General features: G+C 50.4%; 1 protein-coding gene across 2 annotated transcripts in view; it reads right to left on the reverse strand.

The window, feature by feature from the left end:
- EPC2 (enhancer of polycomb homolog 2) overlaps nt 1–16,899 on the reverse strand; it is a 662,055-nt gene that overhangs the window by 383,649 nt on the left and 261,507 nt on the right. For both annotated transcript variants that reach the window (XR_011274738.1, XM_069616502.1), the window contains exon 2: nt 8,979–9,138. Coding sequence is in view for 1 of the 2 variants with exons in the window: in XM_069616502.1 (XP_069472603.1) it covers nt 8,979–9,138 (160 nt within the window). In the remaining variant the exon portion in view is untranslated. The remainder of the gene's footprint in view (nt 1–8,978; nt 9,139–16,899) is intronic.

Consider the following 16,899-nt stretch of genomic DNA (forward strand, 5'->3'; position numbering starts at 1 on the left):
AAGCAGTTATCGCAGTGCGCCTGGTTTCAAAATCTAAGCAATAGATATAAGCTAATCTACATTTTGTGGGCGCTGTATTGGCAATACAGTGCAGTAGAATGGCAGACTAAAGAGCACTGCGATCAACAGTCTTCGAAGTGAGTGATAGTAAAGTGGAAGTGGCAGGGTTTTACTAGAGTACAGTAAAGGCTGTGCTCCCAGCCCGTACCAGCTTACCAGAGTGCGGGTGTAGGGGCAAACAGGTGAGTGAACCGACTTGAGGGATCTGCCCTTTTGCAAGGCTGCCCTGGATGGAGTTCTAAAATTGGGGCCTTTCATCGATGCAGGATGGGCGGGCATAGGGGCTGGGAGCAGGCGAGGGCAAAACGGATGGATTACTGCCCAAAGATTGCAAAAGGAGGTTAACATTTCCCAAAATAGAGGCGCTTACAAGCAGAGTTCTACACTGAAACGTGGATGCGTCCAGGCGAGGCAGATGCTCTCACTGCCCCAGGAGAAAAGGCTTTTTTAAAAACGTATTTATCATGCACCAAAGCCCGCAGGCATCAGGGTTCCCACTCAATACAAAAAAACATCAAGAAACGGGACATGAAGAAAACCAACCAGCACAATCTACAGGTTTTCAACGGCTTCCTAAAGGGAAGAATATTTTTCCCAATGCAACAGACTGTTCCATGCAGTTGCTGCTTGGACTTGGAAGGAGAGACCGTTCCCGCCCCCCCCAACCCCCTCACCCACTTGGTTTTATGACATACCAGGCGATTAGTATTGCAGGAACGTAGAGTTCTTCCTGGTTCGCATAGCTTTAGAATATCAGATAAGAAGGGTAAAGGCACTCCGGAGTTAACGTGTTGACCTTAAACTGTTTTCTGGCAGCCAGTGCAGATCCTTCCTAGAGACTGAGACATGTTCTCTCCTGGGGGATGTTCTTAACAATCCCAATGGCTTCATTTTGTACCACCTGAAGTCACAGAAGACTTTACGAATCCTTGGAGCATTTCCCGTTACAGGGTCAAGCTGGCATCAAACCCGGAGGAGTGAATGAGAATCGTTATGTGAGCAATCTTAATAGTCTCGTCAGGATAAAGAAATCCAAATAGTGAAATCTGCAGAAGAGAATATGAATCAAAACTGAATACTCCGTTTTATAACAGTAAAAGTACAAAGAAATTAAGTGGAAGGAAAAACTTGGATAACTACCATTGGAAGAGAGAGAAAAAGTCGATCTAGAATCAAGAGGAGAGTAATAGAACACAAAAGTCTTGACCGAATTGAAGGAACTGATAATATTTCATATAATCTCTTCTGACTGTTTAACGATTGAAAAAGATGTTTGCAATAAGCATACAGACTACAGGAGAAGGGAATAAGTCTCCAGTCTTTAGTTACCATAGTGGATGGGTCAGTTAGACTAGTTTGGACAGTGGACAAGTTCTGCTAAAACGATCACTGATGAGCACCTTTTTTTGTTAGCTAGGGACGCCTTATAACAAAGGCAAAGTTGGGAATTTTTCCTTTTCTTTGATAAACCTCATAGTGAAATGACTTGTCAGCGTCATCATTCTGACTTGCCACCATATAAATGACGCATCCTTTTGGCACATTCCTCGGTTTGGTCACAAAATGTCCAAGTGACTTGCAATAGCCCTACAAAGCCCTACAGCTAAGGGGTGTATAAGCCACGTTAACTCCCTAAAAATAGGGCAAATATTCACAACAAATAAAAATAGGTAATAGAAATATTAACAAAAAATCTAAAATGGACACATAGGAGCCTAGCCCCTGCTTTCACCCATACAGCTCCTCAGATCTGTCCAAATTAGTAGTAAACGCAGAGAAACACAATAAGGTTCTCCTCTCATTGCTGCCTGATCAGAGGAGGTAAAAATTGATATTTTAATGTGCATGAAGTGCAAAGAAATACTTTACAAAAATATTCCTATTGTGAATGGGAATTATTTTTTAAATCTCAACTTTAAGTTGGGGAGTAAAATATCCGCTTCAAAAGTTTACAAAGCACTGTTTTTCCATAACATACGGTATGGGTGGTTTCATTCCATATATTGAACACCTCCTCCCACCTGACAATCAGACGCTGGAGCACTTGGAAGGAGAGGGAGTCGCAATAGAAGCACGAGTCCCACTGGTGTTCCGGACCCAAATACTCCAGACAGAGAGTGGGGAACCGCCATCACAAAACAACGTTCACATGAACAGGACACAAATCCCAGGCGCTCTGGCATAGATGGAAGAAATAAGACCATGGAAGCGGAGCAGAAAAACGAGGGACATAGGAGTATTAATAGATACATTGCGCGACTAGATGTATTCTCGGCTTAGTGAGATTCACACATGAAGGCCAATTCTGTAAACCAATTACAGAATTACCGATATTTCATTTTAGTGACTTACCCAGCACAAAGTTAGACCACCTTTTAAGTGATTTTTACCAGGTTACTCACCATAGTGACCACCTTACTCCTAGTCCATAGTCCCCTTTCCTCCATACTTATGGGACATTCCTCCATCCTGTGCGACGGGACCGGAGCACTTTGTAAAAAGCATCACATTTTTCAAAAATGTGTCCTTCCTCTCTTTTTACACGGGGTACCGCACATGGCTGTCACCCCGCCCTTCTCAGCTCCACCCACTGCATCGCTCATCAGTCCTTTTCTATTGCCAGGTCAGAGACCTTTAAGCAATAATAGAGGAACCTTATTAGAGGGGACGGCGGGCAGGGGTATGGAGGAAAGGGGTCTATGGACTAGGAGTATGGTGTTCACTACGGTGAGTAACCTGTTAATACTCCTGCGTCCCATCCCCTTTCCTCCATACTTATGGGAGATTCCCAAGCACTCCTCAACAGGCACTGCGGGTGGATAGAAACCCCCTTACAGAAAACTGTTTTTCAGCACAGCCTGCCCAGACTGAGCATCAGATCTGGAGCTCAAGTCCAAGCAGTAATGTTTACAAAAAGCCGATGGGGAGGCCTAAGTAGCCGCTTTCGCAATGGTCTCCCAGGGGACATAGCTTTGAAAAGCAACAGCAGCTGCCTTGCCCCGCACAAGATGAGCATGAATCACTTTAGGAGGCCTTAGACCTTGGACAGTGTAAGACTCCGTAATACAGGCAGCAATCCATCTGGAGAAAGTAGCTTTGGAGGCCTGCTTGCGCTGCGGGTTACCAAAGGTTACCAAACACTGAGAGGAACTCCTAAGTTTAGAAGTTTTGTCTAGCTAGAACTTAAGAGCTCTTCACACATCCAGGCAATGCAAAAACCTCTCGGCTTCCAAAGCCGGGTTTGGAAAGAAGACAGGCAGTGAGATTGACTGATTTAGATGGAAATCAGAAACCACCTTTGGCAAGAAAGAAGGATTCGTCCTAAAGACAACCTTATCCTTGTGGAAAACCAAGAAGGGATGCTCCACCGACAAAGCTTGGAGCTCACTCACTCGCCTTGCCCAGGTCACGGCGAGCAAAAAAGCCACCTTCCATGAAAGGTACTCAAGATCTACCGTAGCCATTGGTTCAAAAGGCTTATGGCATAAGGCTGTAAGAACCACGTTCATATCCTATGTCGGATGCGGTTTGCGAACAGGAGGAAAAAGAAGCATAAGACCCGCAAAGTGCTGTTTAATCACTGTTTTTGACAGTGAGAAAGAGCACTGGTCCATGGATAGGTAAGCGGCCACAGCCGAAAGATAAGTCCTGCATGACAGAACATGAATGCCCGACTCTGCAAGATGAGAGACGAAGGACAACACTGTCAATCATAGCCACCCTGGGGTCCAGCTGTTTGGCTAAACACCAGTGACAGAACCAAAGCCACTTGCTCTTATACTGAGACCTCGTCCAAGGCTTCCAGGCTGCCTGAATTATGCGCATGTTGTCAGCAGACAGGTTGAGATGTTCTAAAGACCTGAACTCAGGCACCAGGCCGCCAAGCTGAACGATTGTGGGGAGGGGTGACACAGCTGTCGATCTCCCTGGTGAAGCAGATCAGGAACTAGCGGAAGCCTGATCAGTGCACACACCCAAAGATGTTGAAGCTCTGAAAACCAGAACCTGACTGGCCACCATGGAGCTATGAGCAGAAGAGAACAACTGACCATGTTCTTCATCTTGCAAATCGTCCGATGAATCAGAGGCAGAGGCGGGAAAGCATAGGCCCTCATGTTGTGCCATGGGTTCTCAAGAACATCTCCCAGAGAGGAAGCTCCCAGCCCGTTTCTGGAGGCATACATAGGAAGTTTGTTTGCGATGTCGCAAAGAGCTCCAAATCCGGAGTGCCCAAACACAGGAATATCTGCAAGAGGACCTCCGCTGTCAATTCCCACTTGTAGCTGACCATTGTCGGCTGAGGGCAACTGCCGTGACGTTCAGCTGGCCGGGATGTGTACTGCCACCAGCCAGACACCATGCTGAACCGCCCATTCCCAAATCTGAATGGCCAGATCCACAAGAGGAGACTTTGTTTTGTGCCCCCCTGCTTGTTGATTTAAAACATGGACACCACATTGTTCGTGCGGACACAAACCACTTTGTTGGCAATGAATGGCCTGAACGCCTGGAGCGCCAGGAAAATCGCCAGAAGCTCCAGATGATTTATTTGAAGGAACTGGTCTTGTGGCGACCAGAGGTTGGAGACCTGAAGATCATCCAACGTCGCACCCCACCCCAGAAGGGAGGAGTCCGTCGTGATCGTCACCATTGGAGCGGGGTCCTGGAAACCCGCACCCACCGACAGGTTGCTGAGAGACAACAACCACACCAGGTCCATTCTCATGAAAGCTGGAATCTATATTATCTTGGAGTCCGGATCCACAGCTTGACGCCAAGAACTCTGAAGAGCCATCTGCGTCCGCCTCATCTTGAGTCAAGCAAGGGGAAGAGCCAATCCACACGAGGCCATGAGGCCTAGAAGCCTCTGGAACCACCAGGCCGACATGCTCTCAGACTGCGCAAACATCTGACACGTGGCCAACAGATCCGCCATTCTGTCCCTGGTCAGGTACATTCTGCAGTCGATCGTGTTTCAACGAAAACCCAGGAAAGTCAGGTCCTGAGAGACCATCATGGAAGATTTCCACCAGTTCACCGACAGCCCAAGGCGAAACAGGAGCTGGAGGAGAGACTGAAGATTGCTCAAGGCTTTCAGCAGACAAGGACTGAGCAGCAGCCAATCGTCCAAATATGGATAGACATGTATACCCTGTAGCCGAAGATAAGCTGCGATAACCGACATCTTCGTAAAGACACACAGTGCAGAGCTGAGGCCAAAAGGGAGCACTCGGAACTGGAAGTGCTCCTCCCCCAAAGAAAACCATAGGTATCTCCGATGCAGATTCCAGATCAGGATATGCATATACACATCATTGAGGTCCAACACGCTGAGCCAATCGCCCTTTTGTAAAGAGGGCTTTATCTCACCAGGTGTGATCATTTTGAATTTCTCTAGGGGTAGAGAGACCGTATACAGTCAGGAATAGAAGCCCTCCCCTCGCTCCCTTAGAGGAACAGGTTCCACGGCCCTGAGATCGTGTAATTTCTGAATCTCAGCTCTGAGGGAGGGCGATCCCGACTGCTGGAAGGGAGGAATGAAGTGTGGGTTAGGGCGAAGGGGGAAGCGGAAGCCCGCCCCAGCGACTAACAAGACTCACCGAAACACCACCTGAACCTGAGGAGGAGGCTGAGAAGCGGGAGAAAAACCGACTCCGCTGCTGCCTTCGGCTGGAGTTTCCCAAAGGAGTGTCAACCCTGCAGGATTTCTGATCTAAAAAAAACCTGAAACCAGAGGAAGGGCGAGGGTTTGACAACGACCTCTGTGTCCTGAAAGGAGGTTTAACCAGGACAGACAAGGACTTGGCGGTCTGAGTGCTGTCCTTAGTTTTGGTCAGCTCCACGTCTGTTGCGGAATGAAAGAGCTACTTGCCATCGAAAGGCAGGTCCAAAACCTTATCCTGCACCTCCTTGGAGAACTTGGTGGCATGCAACCAAGAATGACGGAGGTATCCACACCAAGCATAAGGTCTCGGGCTGAGGTGTCGACATGGTGTGCCGCAGCCTCCAGGAGATCCTGCGCCAAGACTCTCGCATCTGACAACTCCGCTTTGAAATCTTCCAACTTTTCAGAGGGAACAAACTCCTCAAACTCCGACAGACCTTTACACATTTTCATATTCACCCCGCTAAAACCAGTTCTGCATTGGCCCGACACAGCTGCAGAGCCGAGTTAGCGAAAATCTTCCTCCCAAGGGAGTCAAGAAGCTCATCTTCCTTGGCCAGAACCTGTGTAGCCGTCAAAGAGGATGACGACGCAGGTCTGGATTGCAAAGTGGCTGCCACCACTAATGTGGAGGAGGGGGGCGGACACGACACCAAGGCCACGTCTTCTGAAGACTGGAGCCTGTAGCGCGCGTCAATATTCTTGTTGACAAACAGGCCAGAGTGTGGCTTCTCCCAAACTTTACAGACCTTGACCAAAACGTCCTTCTGCAAGAACAAGCCGGTACGCTACAAAGGAGATAAGGTGAACGCCCCCGAAAGCAAGCCCTTCTGCGAAGCCTCATGTACTGGAACATCTAACAGACATGTCCAGCACCCGGTCATGAAAAGCTCTAACAGAGCAGGTCTGGTCTTTGCTGTCCTGATCTCCCTGTAGATCGTCCGACAGGTCCGGATCAGGTTGAGTCACATCAGGCACCACAACAGCCTTGTCCACTGGGGACAACGGAGGCGGAAGAGTAGGGGGAGGCCCAGCCGGTAAAGGCAGCGCCGGTTGAGGCACAGGAAACGCAGCCGGGACCGTCGGCGCAGGCGGGCATATCTCCCTGAACAGCCTCGAAAATACTCCTTCATGGCGTCGGAACGCATCCGTTTTTGAAACTTGCCGAAAAAGGTGCCCTCCGCCGATGACTTAGGAGTGACAGGAGGGGGCGTAAGGGAGAGGGTTGTCAAGAGGGCCCTTCACCACTGTTGTCCACATAAATCAAGAGCGCCGATGCTGCCGGCAGCGAGACATTGTGCGGTAAAGGCATTCGAGCGTTCCAGTCATAAACTGGACAAAACGGATGTGCACAAGCAAACCGATGTTCACCTGAAAAAGTACCCCCTACACCTAGGGCCGATGGCGTAGTTGTAAGCGTTGTATCCAAAATGGCCGCCGTGGTCTTGGCAGGAACGGTCACCATTTTGTCGGCACCTGAGGAGAACTGAGACACCTGTGGAAGTGAAACAGAGGTCCCCACAGGTGGGTCATGGGTCTTCATTTTAGCCTTAACCCAAGGAACCTCGGCCGAGCCGGTACTGTGAGGCTGTTACGATGTCACAAACTTTCTAGGCCAAACTAGCCTTCAAAGGAAGGACCTCGGCACTGCCGGTAACAGAGGGATTATGGTCCAAGACCTCACTCCGTGCCCCCTCAACAGAACTGGGGTCTCCGCAAGAGTGGGAACGATGAGGAACACACCTCACCCTGCAAGACCTTAACTGGTCTCTCAGAACTGTTGGTCACCTTAGCCTCTAAATGACTGGCCTTGGACCAGAGTCTGGTGAAAACCACCTCACGAGGGGCCTCGAACTTTAGTTCGGTGTCAACCACCTCAACTGAGGTCTCAGGGCGTACCCCGGTGAACTGGGCCCACAAACAGCCCCCATAGGAGGGGCCTCGGAATGTAATCCGGTATCAATAGGCCCCTTACGGATGCCCTCGGAGAAAACTCCGGTACAATTTTTAGGCCGGAAGGCACCTCAGGGCTAGCCCCGGTAATGGAGCTTTTGATACTCCTCCCGGACCGGGAAGACTGCGGGAAGGAGTCCCCCGGCCGGGGGTGCCCTAAAATGTAAAGAACTCACCAGGCGTTCCTTTTTTTCGTCAATGAAAGTTTGAAAGTGCGCCACGGGAGTACGTTGAAACACCTCCTCCCACCGCCCCAAACGACGCTGAAGCGCCCGGACCGAAAGGTAGTCGCAATAAAAGCACGAGTCCCACCGGTGGTCCGGACCCAAACACTAAGTACAGAGGATGGAGATCCGCCCTAGCGAAGCGTCGCTGACAAGAACAATTAGGAAAGTCTAGCTGAAACGCCATAGACAGACTATCACGCGACTGCTAAGCCAGAGCAAGAGGAGGAACTGGAAGGAAAAAATCTTCCGAAGATGCAAGTGCATCCAGTCCCGAGTGAGCAGAGAAAGGACTGATGGGTGTTGCGCTGGGCGGAGCTGAGAAGGGCGGGGTTACGGCCGCGTGCAGTACCCCACGTAAAAAGAGAGGGAGGACACATTTTTGAAAAATGTGATGTTTTTTACAAAGTGCTCCAGTCCCGTCCCACAGGACGGAGGAATGTCCATAAGTATGGAGGAAAGGGGACGGGACGTAGGAGTATATTGGGATAAAATTAAATGTTTGTTCCTAATACAGCCTACTGTCCCAAGATTGCAGAGTGGCATTGTATATCAGGGGGTGCTAAAATAACGGTGCCCACTTAGAGAAAAATGTGAACGAGTTAAGATATTTTGTGTTTTGTAATTGCTAACCACTGAGTTGACAACACTCCAGTCAATTTTAATTCAGAAAAGAGAGTTCAATGAGCCATGTATTTGGCATAATTTAAGAAGGTTATTCTGAATGTCCCGATTCCCAATCAATGGGGTGTTTACTACAAGCAAAGTAGCAGATTCCGCAATGATGGCCATAAAACCTTTTTCGATTCATAAAGCCTACAGAAATAAAGGTGTAAACAAGGTTATTAGCTGCACTAAACCTTATCAATAACGTTGCATACTCAGCACTCGAGATTGGTCAATTCAAATATTTTTTTTTTAACAGAATAGGTAATACAAGAAAATATAAATCTACAAGTAACAGTTGTAATTATTATCTAAAAACAGGACTGTAAAAATCGGTAAACTTTCACTTAAACAGGACCATCAGTAATAACATTTCATAGTGTTCCAATCTGTGTATTCAGTGAACTTACGCTGAATGTGAATGAACTGTTTTGGCTGTTTATATTCTCCTTTGTACAGACGATTGTAGTAGATCACATTGCTTTCAGCCTCTGGGACTGGAATAACCATACTTTCCTTCTTTTCTCTAAAAACTTGTTGTGCTGAGATAGCCCGTTGTAAATGGTGTTCCTAAAGAAGGAAAAAAAAAAAACACTTTTTTTATATTCATTTCACCTCGTAACCCAAAAAGACTAAAGTAGAAAGTCTAACAATCAGGAGTACAACAAATATAAAGTTCCAGGCCATATGCACTTCAAATGCAGCACCCGCCCAGCACGTATCAACTAGCTCCCGAGGCTCACAGAAGCAGAAGCCCGGAGCACAAAGATGCGGTGTAGCTTGCACTCCATTTAAAGAAGGCCACCACCACCTCACTCCCCGAACCCTATCCTGGCTCAGCAGGAGGAATCACCCAGCAGTGCCCCAAAGAGGAGAGCAGCTCGGCCTCCCGTGATGCAAAATAGGCCTGCCCCTCCACAACACAAGTATGACGAAAAGCCCCAGCAGGCGCAGCCAGCCCCCACAAAAATGGCCCCCTTGCCTGTCTGGGCGTGGCAGACGCCCCACCCACCATGCTCCACACCAGCTCTCGCGCCCCCCCCCCATGGCCCGCGAACAACCTGCTACCACCGACATACCTATGCCATATCCACCACAGGTAAGCATATGTTTTTCGCGGGCGGCAGCATGGAACCCATCATAAACCTCTCCTGTACCACCTCCCCACCCATTTCCACTTCCTACCACCTCATCACACACAAACCTATCAGTGCTCCCACCTCCCTAACCCCTCCCCCACCCACCAAAACACCCTGCCCTACCAGGGCTCGCAAAATATACTAGCCCACTAGCATTGGCAAGTCTTTTTTTTTTTTTTTTTTTAGGAAGGGCGAGTACCATTTGCAGGATATTCGACCTTGCTGGCAAGTATGGGGATGTTAGAAGCATATTTTAATTTACTGCAAACACACTGTTTGCAGTAAATGGCAAACTGGTTTCAACGTATTTGCTTGACAGCATTGCAGTAAATATGAAATGTGCTTATGGCGACATTCATCATTTTACAAAAAGCACTGGTAAATATTTTGTCACCAGTCACCTTGGGGAAAGTGCATTTCTCTTAGCTTGAGTATGTAAACTAAGGATCTCACCCTGCAGGTCTACTGGGATTTGTATGAATTTGTAAGGCCTGCCTACCTAACCCTACCCTATTCTTACCCCCACTTAACACCCACATTGGCAACTACGCTCGTTGAGCCCCCGCTTGGCTCCACTTCCACACCAACCAAGCCCTGCCTTGGCCAGCTAAGACTTTCATCTGTGGTCCTGCACCAATCCCGCAACAACCTCAACCATTCAGTTATAGGCTCTTTCAGGGAGGTTTGGCTTTCTTCTGGCACCATTGTTAAGGATTTCTGAACTCTGACCTGGAGGGGCAGAGGTTCAGAAAGCCAACCTAGTTTCTTGGAACAGGGTAGCCTCTGGACAAGCCAGACCCCATCCGGGTAGCTAGTGAGGGTGACTGAAGGACCTCAATGAGCACACAGAGCAAGGACACAAATTACTCCGGACAGGTGTTATATCAACAATATAGACACCTTTATTACAAGGCCTTTGTAACATTGATCATAGCAAAGGAATCACAGTAACACTAAGTAAACCACTAAATCACAAGCAACAAAATATATGTACAAGACCATTGGGGTTTCAAGAGGTCAATGAACAAAATATGTCGACAACCTAGATGGAAGAAAACAGGCAGTGCAGATATTCTTTAGACCCAGCTCAACATCGAAAAATACACCCAACTAAGAGGCAGTAAAGCCCTAAGAAGAGAGGAGGCTTGTGCTCAATAATACATGCAATACAAACGCAGTTGTTCCAATGGGCAGAACAGGGTCTCTTCAGGGGTCTCTAGCAGCTCGGGAAGGTGGATGAGGTGATGCAGAATAAGTTCCCACTATTCAAGAAGGACCCCCACTTGAAGGCAGAGGGAGTTCGGGAAGGAGTCGCTATTTTGCAATAGCAGTGGAAATGAGAGGGGCCCTCAGGGGCCACTCGTGCGTAAAGATGGGCCCTTGCTCTAAGGGTCACTGGTTGGGGTATTGAGTACTCATCGGTTCCCGACGCAAGCGGACCCAAACTTCGTCTTCAGGTCAGTCCACTTCGCTTGCAGGTGCAAATGTGCCAAATAGGACGTCTCAGCACCTTTTAGTTCCCGAGATACAGCGATGATTCCCAAACGGGACAGTGGCGATTTCTCCGCTCCGGGTGGATTAATCGACCCAGGTCCACTGCAGCAGGCTTCGGGGGCATGAGGGTCACAAATGCAGCAGGCTTGCAAGGGATGTTGCCGCGGCAGGGCAACACGGTAACTGTGTTTACTCTGGTCCTGACGCACTCGCCTCACTTCAGACCTGGGAACACCAAGTCTACGAAATTCAGTGTGAGGGTGCCGTGGACACAGAGCTAGCGGTATACCAAGTTTCAAGGGCATCCTTGAAACGACTGCAGAGGCAGACCAAAGGTCCTGCATAAGCTGGCCAGCCCACTGGTTGGCCCAGGGACACTTCCGAGAAAGCTTACCTGCAGGGTTTGATGAATGTGCCGAGAATAGTTGGTCCCACTATTCCAATGGGTTGAAGCCTCAAGCAGAGGGGTTCCACAGGACGACAGTGGGCTCAGGGTGCCAAACCTTCCAGCAGGTCACCAGAGGTTCCTCGACTCAGCTTCAGTTGCAGGATACTTGGATCCGATCCTTTGTTCAGTGAGAACTCGGGAGATCCACCTGGTATGGGTGTTTTTGACCTCTTATCCAAAGTTCCCCTTGCGCCAAAACGAAGAGGACCCAATGGGAGATCCGCTCACAAACACACACTCCATACGTGGACCAATCACAGACCATGGTGGTCCCAGTCATTCAGGGCACTCCAGACTCTCTGGCACCCAGGATGTGTACTGGAACCAGACGTTCCAACCCACATCCTGGAGGCGCGCACACACACAAGGCATGCAGAAGTCCACAAAAGCATTGGGATTCGCGGGAAAGTGCATGACCAAATAAGAACTGACCCCGGTCCACTCAACCTGGGGAAGGGGCAAGATGGCCAAAGAACCTCGTGGCATGGCCATTTTGGAGCCAGGCCACCTATTCGTGCCAAACGCGGTTAACATGGCAGGAAAGGGTTAAAAAAAATGCGAAACGATAACTGCCACCAGTCGAACAAGTTACTTTCTTACCTGGTAACGTTCTTTCGATGGGATGGTCCGACGACATATTCCAGATCTATGACATGTAATCACCACAGCTGTGCTGCTTCGGAAACTTTTTTCGGCGTCTGCGTCCATGACGTCGATGCGCCGTCGTCGAGGACCTCCTCTGACGTCCGACGTCATCCGATGTGATAAGTAGGACGCACAACGCCTGCAGCCTCAGTTGTAGTTTTATCCCCCAGAACGTGTGACATTTGTCAACCGCCAGTCAGACACAAAGCCTTGCGGAACGTAAGCTGCAATCACAAAAGAAATTCTGCAGCAGGGAAGGCAGGGCGGGAGCGATATGGATTACGTCGTCGGACCATCCCATCGAAAGAACGTTACCAGGTAAGAAAGTAACTTGTTCTTCGAGGGGATTGGGTCCTCCGACGTATTCCATATCTATGACAGACTCCCAAAGCAGTACCAGAGCAAGGAGGAGGGAAAGAATTTAGAATCAAAATTTAGAATAGCCAATCAAATAGCAGAGCAAAGGACCGCCTTGCCAAAGGCCAGATCCTGTCCTCGGATGGAATCGAGGGAATAGTGACGTACAAATGTATGTACTGAAGCCCAGGTGGCTGCATCACAGATGTTGCGAATAGGAACACCCCTCTGCAGGGCAGTAGATGCAGCCATACCCCTGGTAGAATGGGCCCGAAAGCCAGCCGGTGGGTCCTTACCCGCCAAGCGGTTACACTCCGAGATGGCCAAAATAATCCAGCGAGACAAAGTCTGTTTCGTGACAGCTAGCCCCAAACGCTTTCCAGCGTAACCAATAAAGAGTTGATCGTCCACTCTGACCCGGGACATGCGTGAAACATAAAAGCTTAAAGCTCTCCTAGGATCAAGCCTATGGAGCCTCTCCTCTTCCTTACCAGGATGCGGAGGAGGATAGAATGCCGGAAGAACAACCTTCTGGGCCAAATTAAATTCCGTCACTACCTTCGGAAGAAAAGAAGGACGAACTCTAAGGACAAACCTGTCCTTGTGAAATACAGTGAAGGGTGGCTTAACTGAAAGTGCCTGTAACTCACTCACTCTGAGAGCGGAAGTAACATCAACTAAAAACACAGTTTTCAGAGTTAACAGCCTCAAAGGGCAAGAATGTAAAGGCTCAAACGGAGCACCCATAAGAAACTTAAGAACAAGGTTTAAATCCCAACCGGTCACCAGGAAAGGTGACTGAGGGGACACATTAGTGAGCCCTTTCAGAAACTGTGAAATCAAAGGGATTTTAAAGTAAGAGCACTCTTCAGACGAGCGCTTAAAGATGGACAGCGCTGCCAGGTAACCTTTAATGGTACCCACTTGCAAGCCCCTGTGGGCCAAAGAAAGTAAAAAAGGACAGAACCATGGGGATGCCACATGCAAAAGGATCCACATTCTGAACTCTGCACCAGTCGCATAACTTACGGCAACGGTACGGAGACTTTGTTGCTGGCCTTCGGGCCGAAAGCAACACCTCCATCACGTCTTCAGGGAGGTCCCAATCCTTATACCTCAACCTTTCAGAAGCCAAGCGTGAAGGTTGAGGGATTTGACCTCTGGATGGAGAACCTGACCCCCCCCTCCCGTGAGAGCAGATCGTCTCGGTAGGGAAGACGACGTGGAGGGCAGATGGACAAGTCGAGAAGGTCCGGGTACCACGTCCTCCGAGCCCACGCCGGAGCAATGAGGATCATCCGGGAACCGAACTTCCGTAACCTCCGCAGCACTTGCGGGATGACGGGGACTGGAGGAAACGCGTACAGCAGCGGGAATGACCACTCCACCACGAACGCGTCTCCTAAGGCTCCTTTTGGAGGAAATTCCCGCGAGCAAAACCTTTCGCACTTCAGGTTGACACTGGAGGCGAAGAGATCCACTTGAGGGGTCCCCCAAAGGGCGAAGATCTCCAGGAGAATCTCCTGAGCCAACTCCCACTCGTGAGAGATCGCGCTCTGCCTGCTCAGAGCGTCCGCCGTCATGTTTTCGTCTCCGGCCAGATGAACTGCCGAGATCGAAACTTCCTGCTGGATGGCCCAGAACTCGAGCTGCATCGCCTCCCTGCACAGAGGAAATGACCCTGCCCCCCCCTTTTTGTTGAGGTAGTGCATGGCCACTGTGTTGTCCGTCAGGATCGGGACACCCTTTCCTCGCACAGTCGGCAGAAAAGCCTTCAGGGCTAGCCTGACGGCCCTCAGCTCCAACAGACTGATATGGAGTCTGGACTCCGACAGAGACCAACGACCGCTGACTGTCAGCCCGTTGGCATGAGCTCCCCATCCCGTGAGGGATGCATCTGTCACGATCGTCACCTCTGGCCAGGGAAGCCAAAATGGAGCCCCCTTCATCAAGTTGCCTTCGACGGCCCACCACAGAAGGAACCGGGCGACCGAGGGTGGCACCTGAACCAGGTCCGACATCCTGCCGGAGGACTGCGACCATTGCGTCTTGAGTGCCCACTGCAAAGAGCTCATCCGCAGGCGAGCCTCTGGCACCAGAAGAATGCAGGATGCCATGAGGCTGAGCAACCTCAAGAACTCGAACGCTGGGAGCGTCTGGGCATGCTGAAACTTGTGCACCATCTGCTGAATGTGAAGAGCCCTCACCTGGGGAGGAAAACACTGCCCCAGGGAAGTGTCGAGCACTGCTCCGATGTACCGGAGCCGCTGTGTTGGCGTCAAACGGGACTTTAAATTGAGGGAGAAGCCCAGCCTGTGAAGGGACTGGCAGGTGACGGACAGATGATCCAGGACTTGCTCGGGAGAGCTCCCCCTGATCAACCAATCGTCCAGGTAGGGGTAGACGTGAACCCCCCCTTGCCTGAGATGCGCTACCACCACCAGCATGAGCTTGGTGAAAACCCTCGGGGCGAAGGTCAATCCGAACGGCAGGACCCGAAACTGAAAGTGCGAGTCGCCAACCGCAAACCTCAGGTACTTCTTGTGCTTGGGATGGATCGGCACATGGAAGTAAGCATCCTTGAGGTCGAGCGACACCAACCAGTCCTGAAGCTGAAGGGCCTGGAGGACTTGGAGAGAGTAACCATCTTGAACTTGTCCTTCCTGAGGAGTTTGTTCAAACCGCGCAAGTCCATGATGGGTCTCAATCCCCAGTCTTTCTTCGAAATCAAAAAATAAGTGGAATACCATCCCTTGTTCCTCTCCGCTACAGGCACCAGTTCTATGGCGCCTTTCTTCAGCAGGGCTTGAATTTCCCGAGCAAGGAGCGGATCCGGACTCTGCAAAGAGAGGTTCCCCGGTGGATTGTCACGAGGCCTGTGCCGAAAGAGAAGACAGTAGCCGTGGGTTATGATCTCCAGAACCCACACATCTGAAGTAATGGCTTGCCACTCTAAGATGCTGCGCCAGCCTTCCCCCAACCGGCGAACATGGCCTCATGACTGAGTGGGAGCGGCTCCGGCGTTACCTGAGGGCAAAGAGGCAACTGCCCGAGCGGCCTTGGCACCACGGGTACCCTGTTGTCCACCGCTGGTACCCCTGCGTTGGCCTCTGACTGCCAGCACCTCTCGCTTTACTAAAAGACGAGTAATAGCGAAAGGAACCACCCCTCCACTGCTGTCCCCTAGGACGAAAATACGGAGGTTGGCGAACTGCAGCGCCCAACGACTTCGCTGCAGCTTTTGAGGTCTGCAACCTCTCAAGGCTCTCGTCAGCCTTGCTGCCAAAAAGGTGTTCACCGTCAAAGGGCATGTTGAGGAGCCGGGACTGCACATCAGGAGCAAACCCCGACTTCCGCAACCACGCAAACCTGCTTATCACGGTGCTCGCCGCCATGGACCTACTGACGCATTCAGCTAAGTCCAAACCCGACTGAACGGACTCACACATGGCATCCTTACCATCCTGGACCATAGCAAGGAAACCATCCCGTTCGTCCCCTTCGGGAATATGTTCAGCCGCTAACGCAACACAGTTCCGCAGAGTGTGTGAGAAACGAGACAAGGCACAAATGGAGTTGGCCGCCTGAAGCGCCATACCACCAGAAGAAAACACTTTCTTCGCCCAGCCATCAAAACGTTTGTCGTCCCTATCAGGAGGGATGGTAGGGTACGACGCCTGCTTTGCCGGGGCCGTGGCCGCCTGCACCACCAAACTCTCCGGAGTGGGGTGCCTGGTCAAGTAGCAGGGGTCGCTACTGGCTGGACGGTATTTTCGCAACAAGGATCTGCCCACCGCCGGGAGACTCTCCGGAGCAGTCCAAGCCGCCGCCACCCTTCTCTGTAAAGCCATATGGAACGGCAGTACCGGGTCAGTTGGGGGACCAACATCAAGGATGTCTGTCAGATCATCCTGCACAAACTCCCCTGGGGGAGCAGACCATCCCAAGTACTCAGAAACTCTAGCCATAAGGCGCCGGTACGAGGAATCGGCATGAGAGCCAGGCTCAGGCCTACAAAACTCCACCTCCGGAGAGGTGTCCAGTCCACTGGCATCATGCAGTGAATGTCTCAAATCGTCAAACTGACTATGGCCCGAGACAATTTCATCTGGAACCTGACTAGGAACCAGGCCATCAGAATCCTCATCCGCCTCTGAAATATATTCCAGGTGGCGAAAAGAAGGCACCCGAGAGTGCTTGCTCTTAACCAGAGCCTTCCTAGGGTGTTCCCCCGTGCCACGGGGTACC

This window comes from Ambystoma mexicanum, chromosome 9, assembly GCF_040938575.1.
Source record: "Ambystoma mexicanum isolate Mex_15411 chromosome 9, UKY_AmexF1_1, whole genome shotgun sequence".
Lineage (NCBI taxonomy): Eukaryota > Metazoa > Chordata > Amphibia > Caudata > Ambystomatidae > Ambystoma > Ambystoma mexicanum.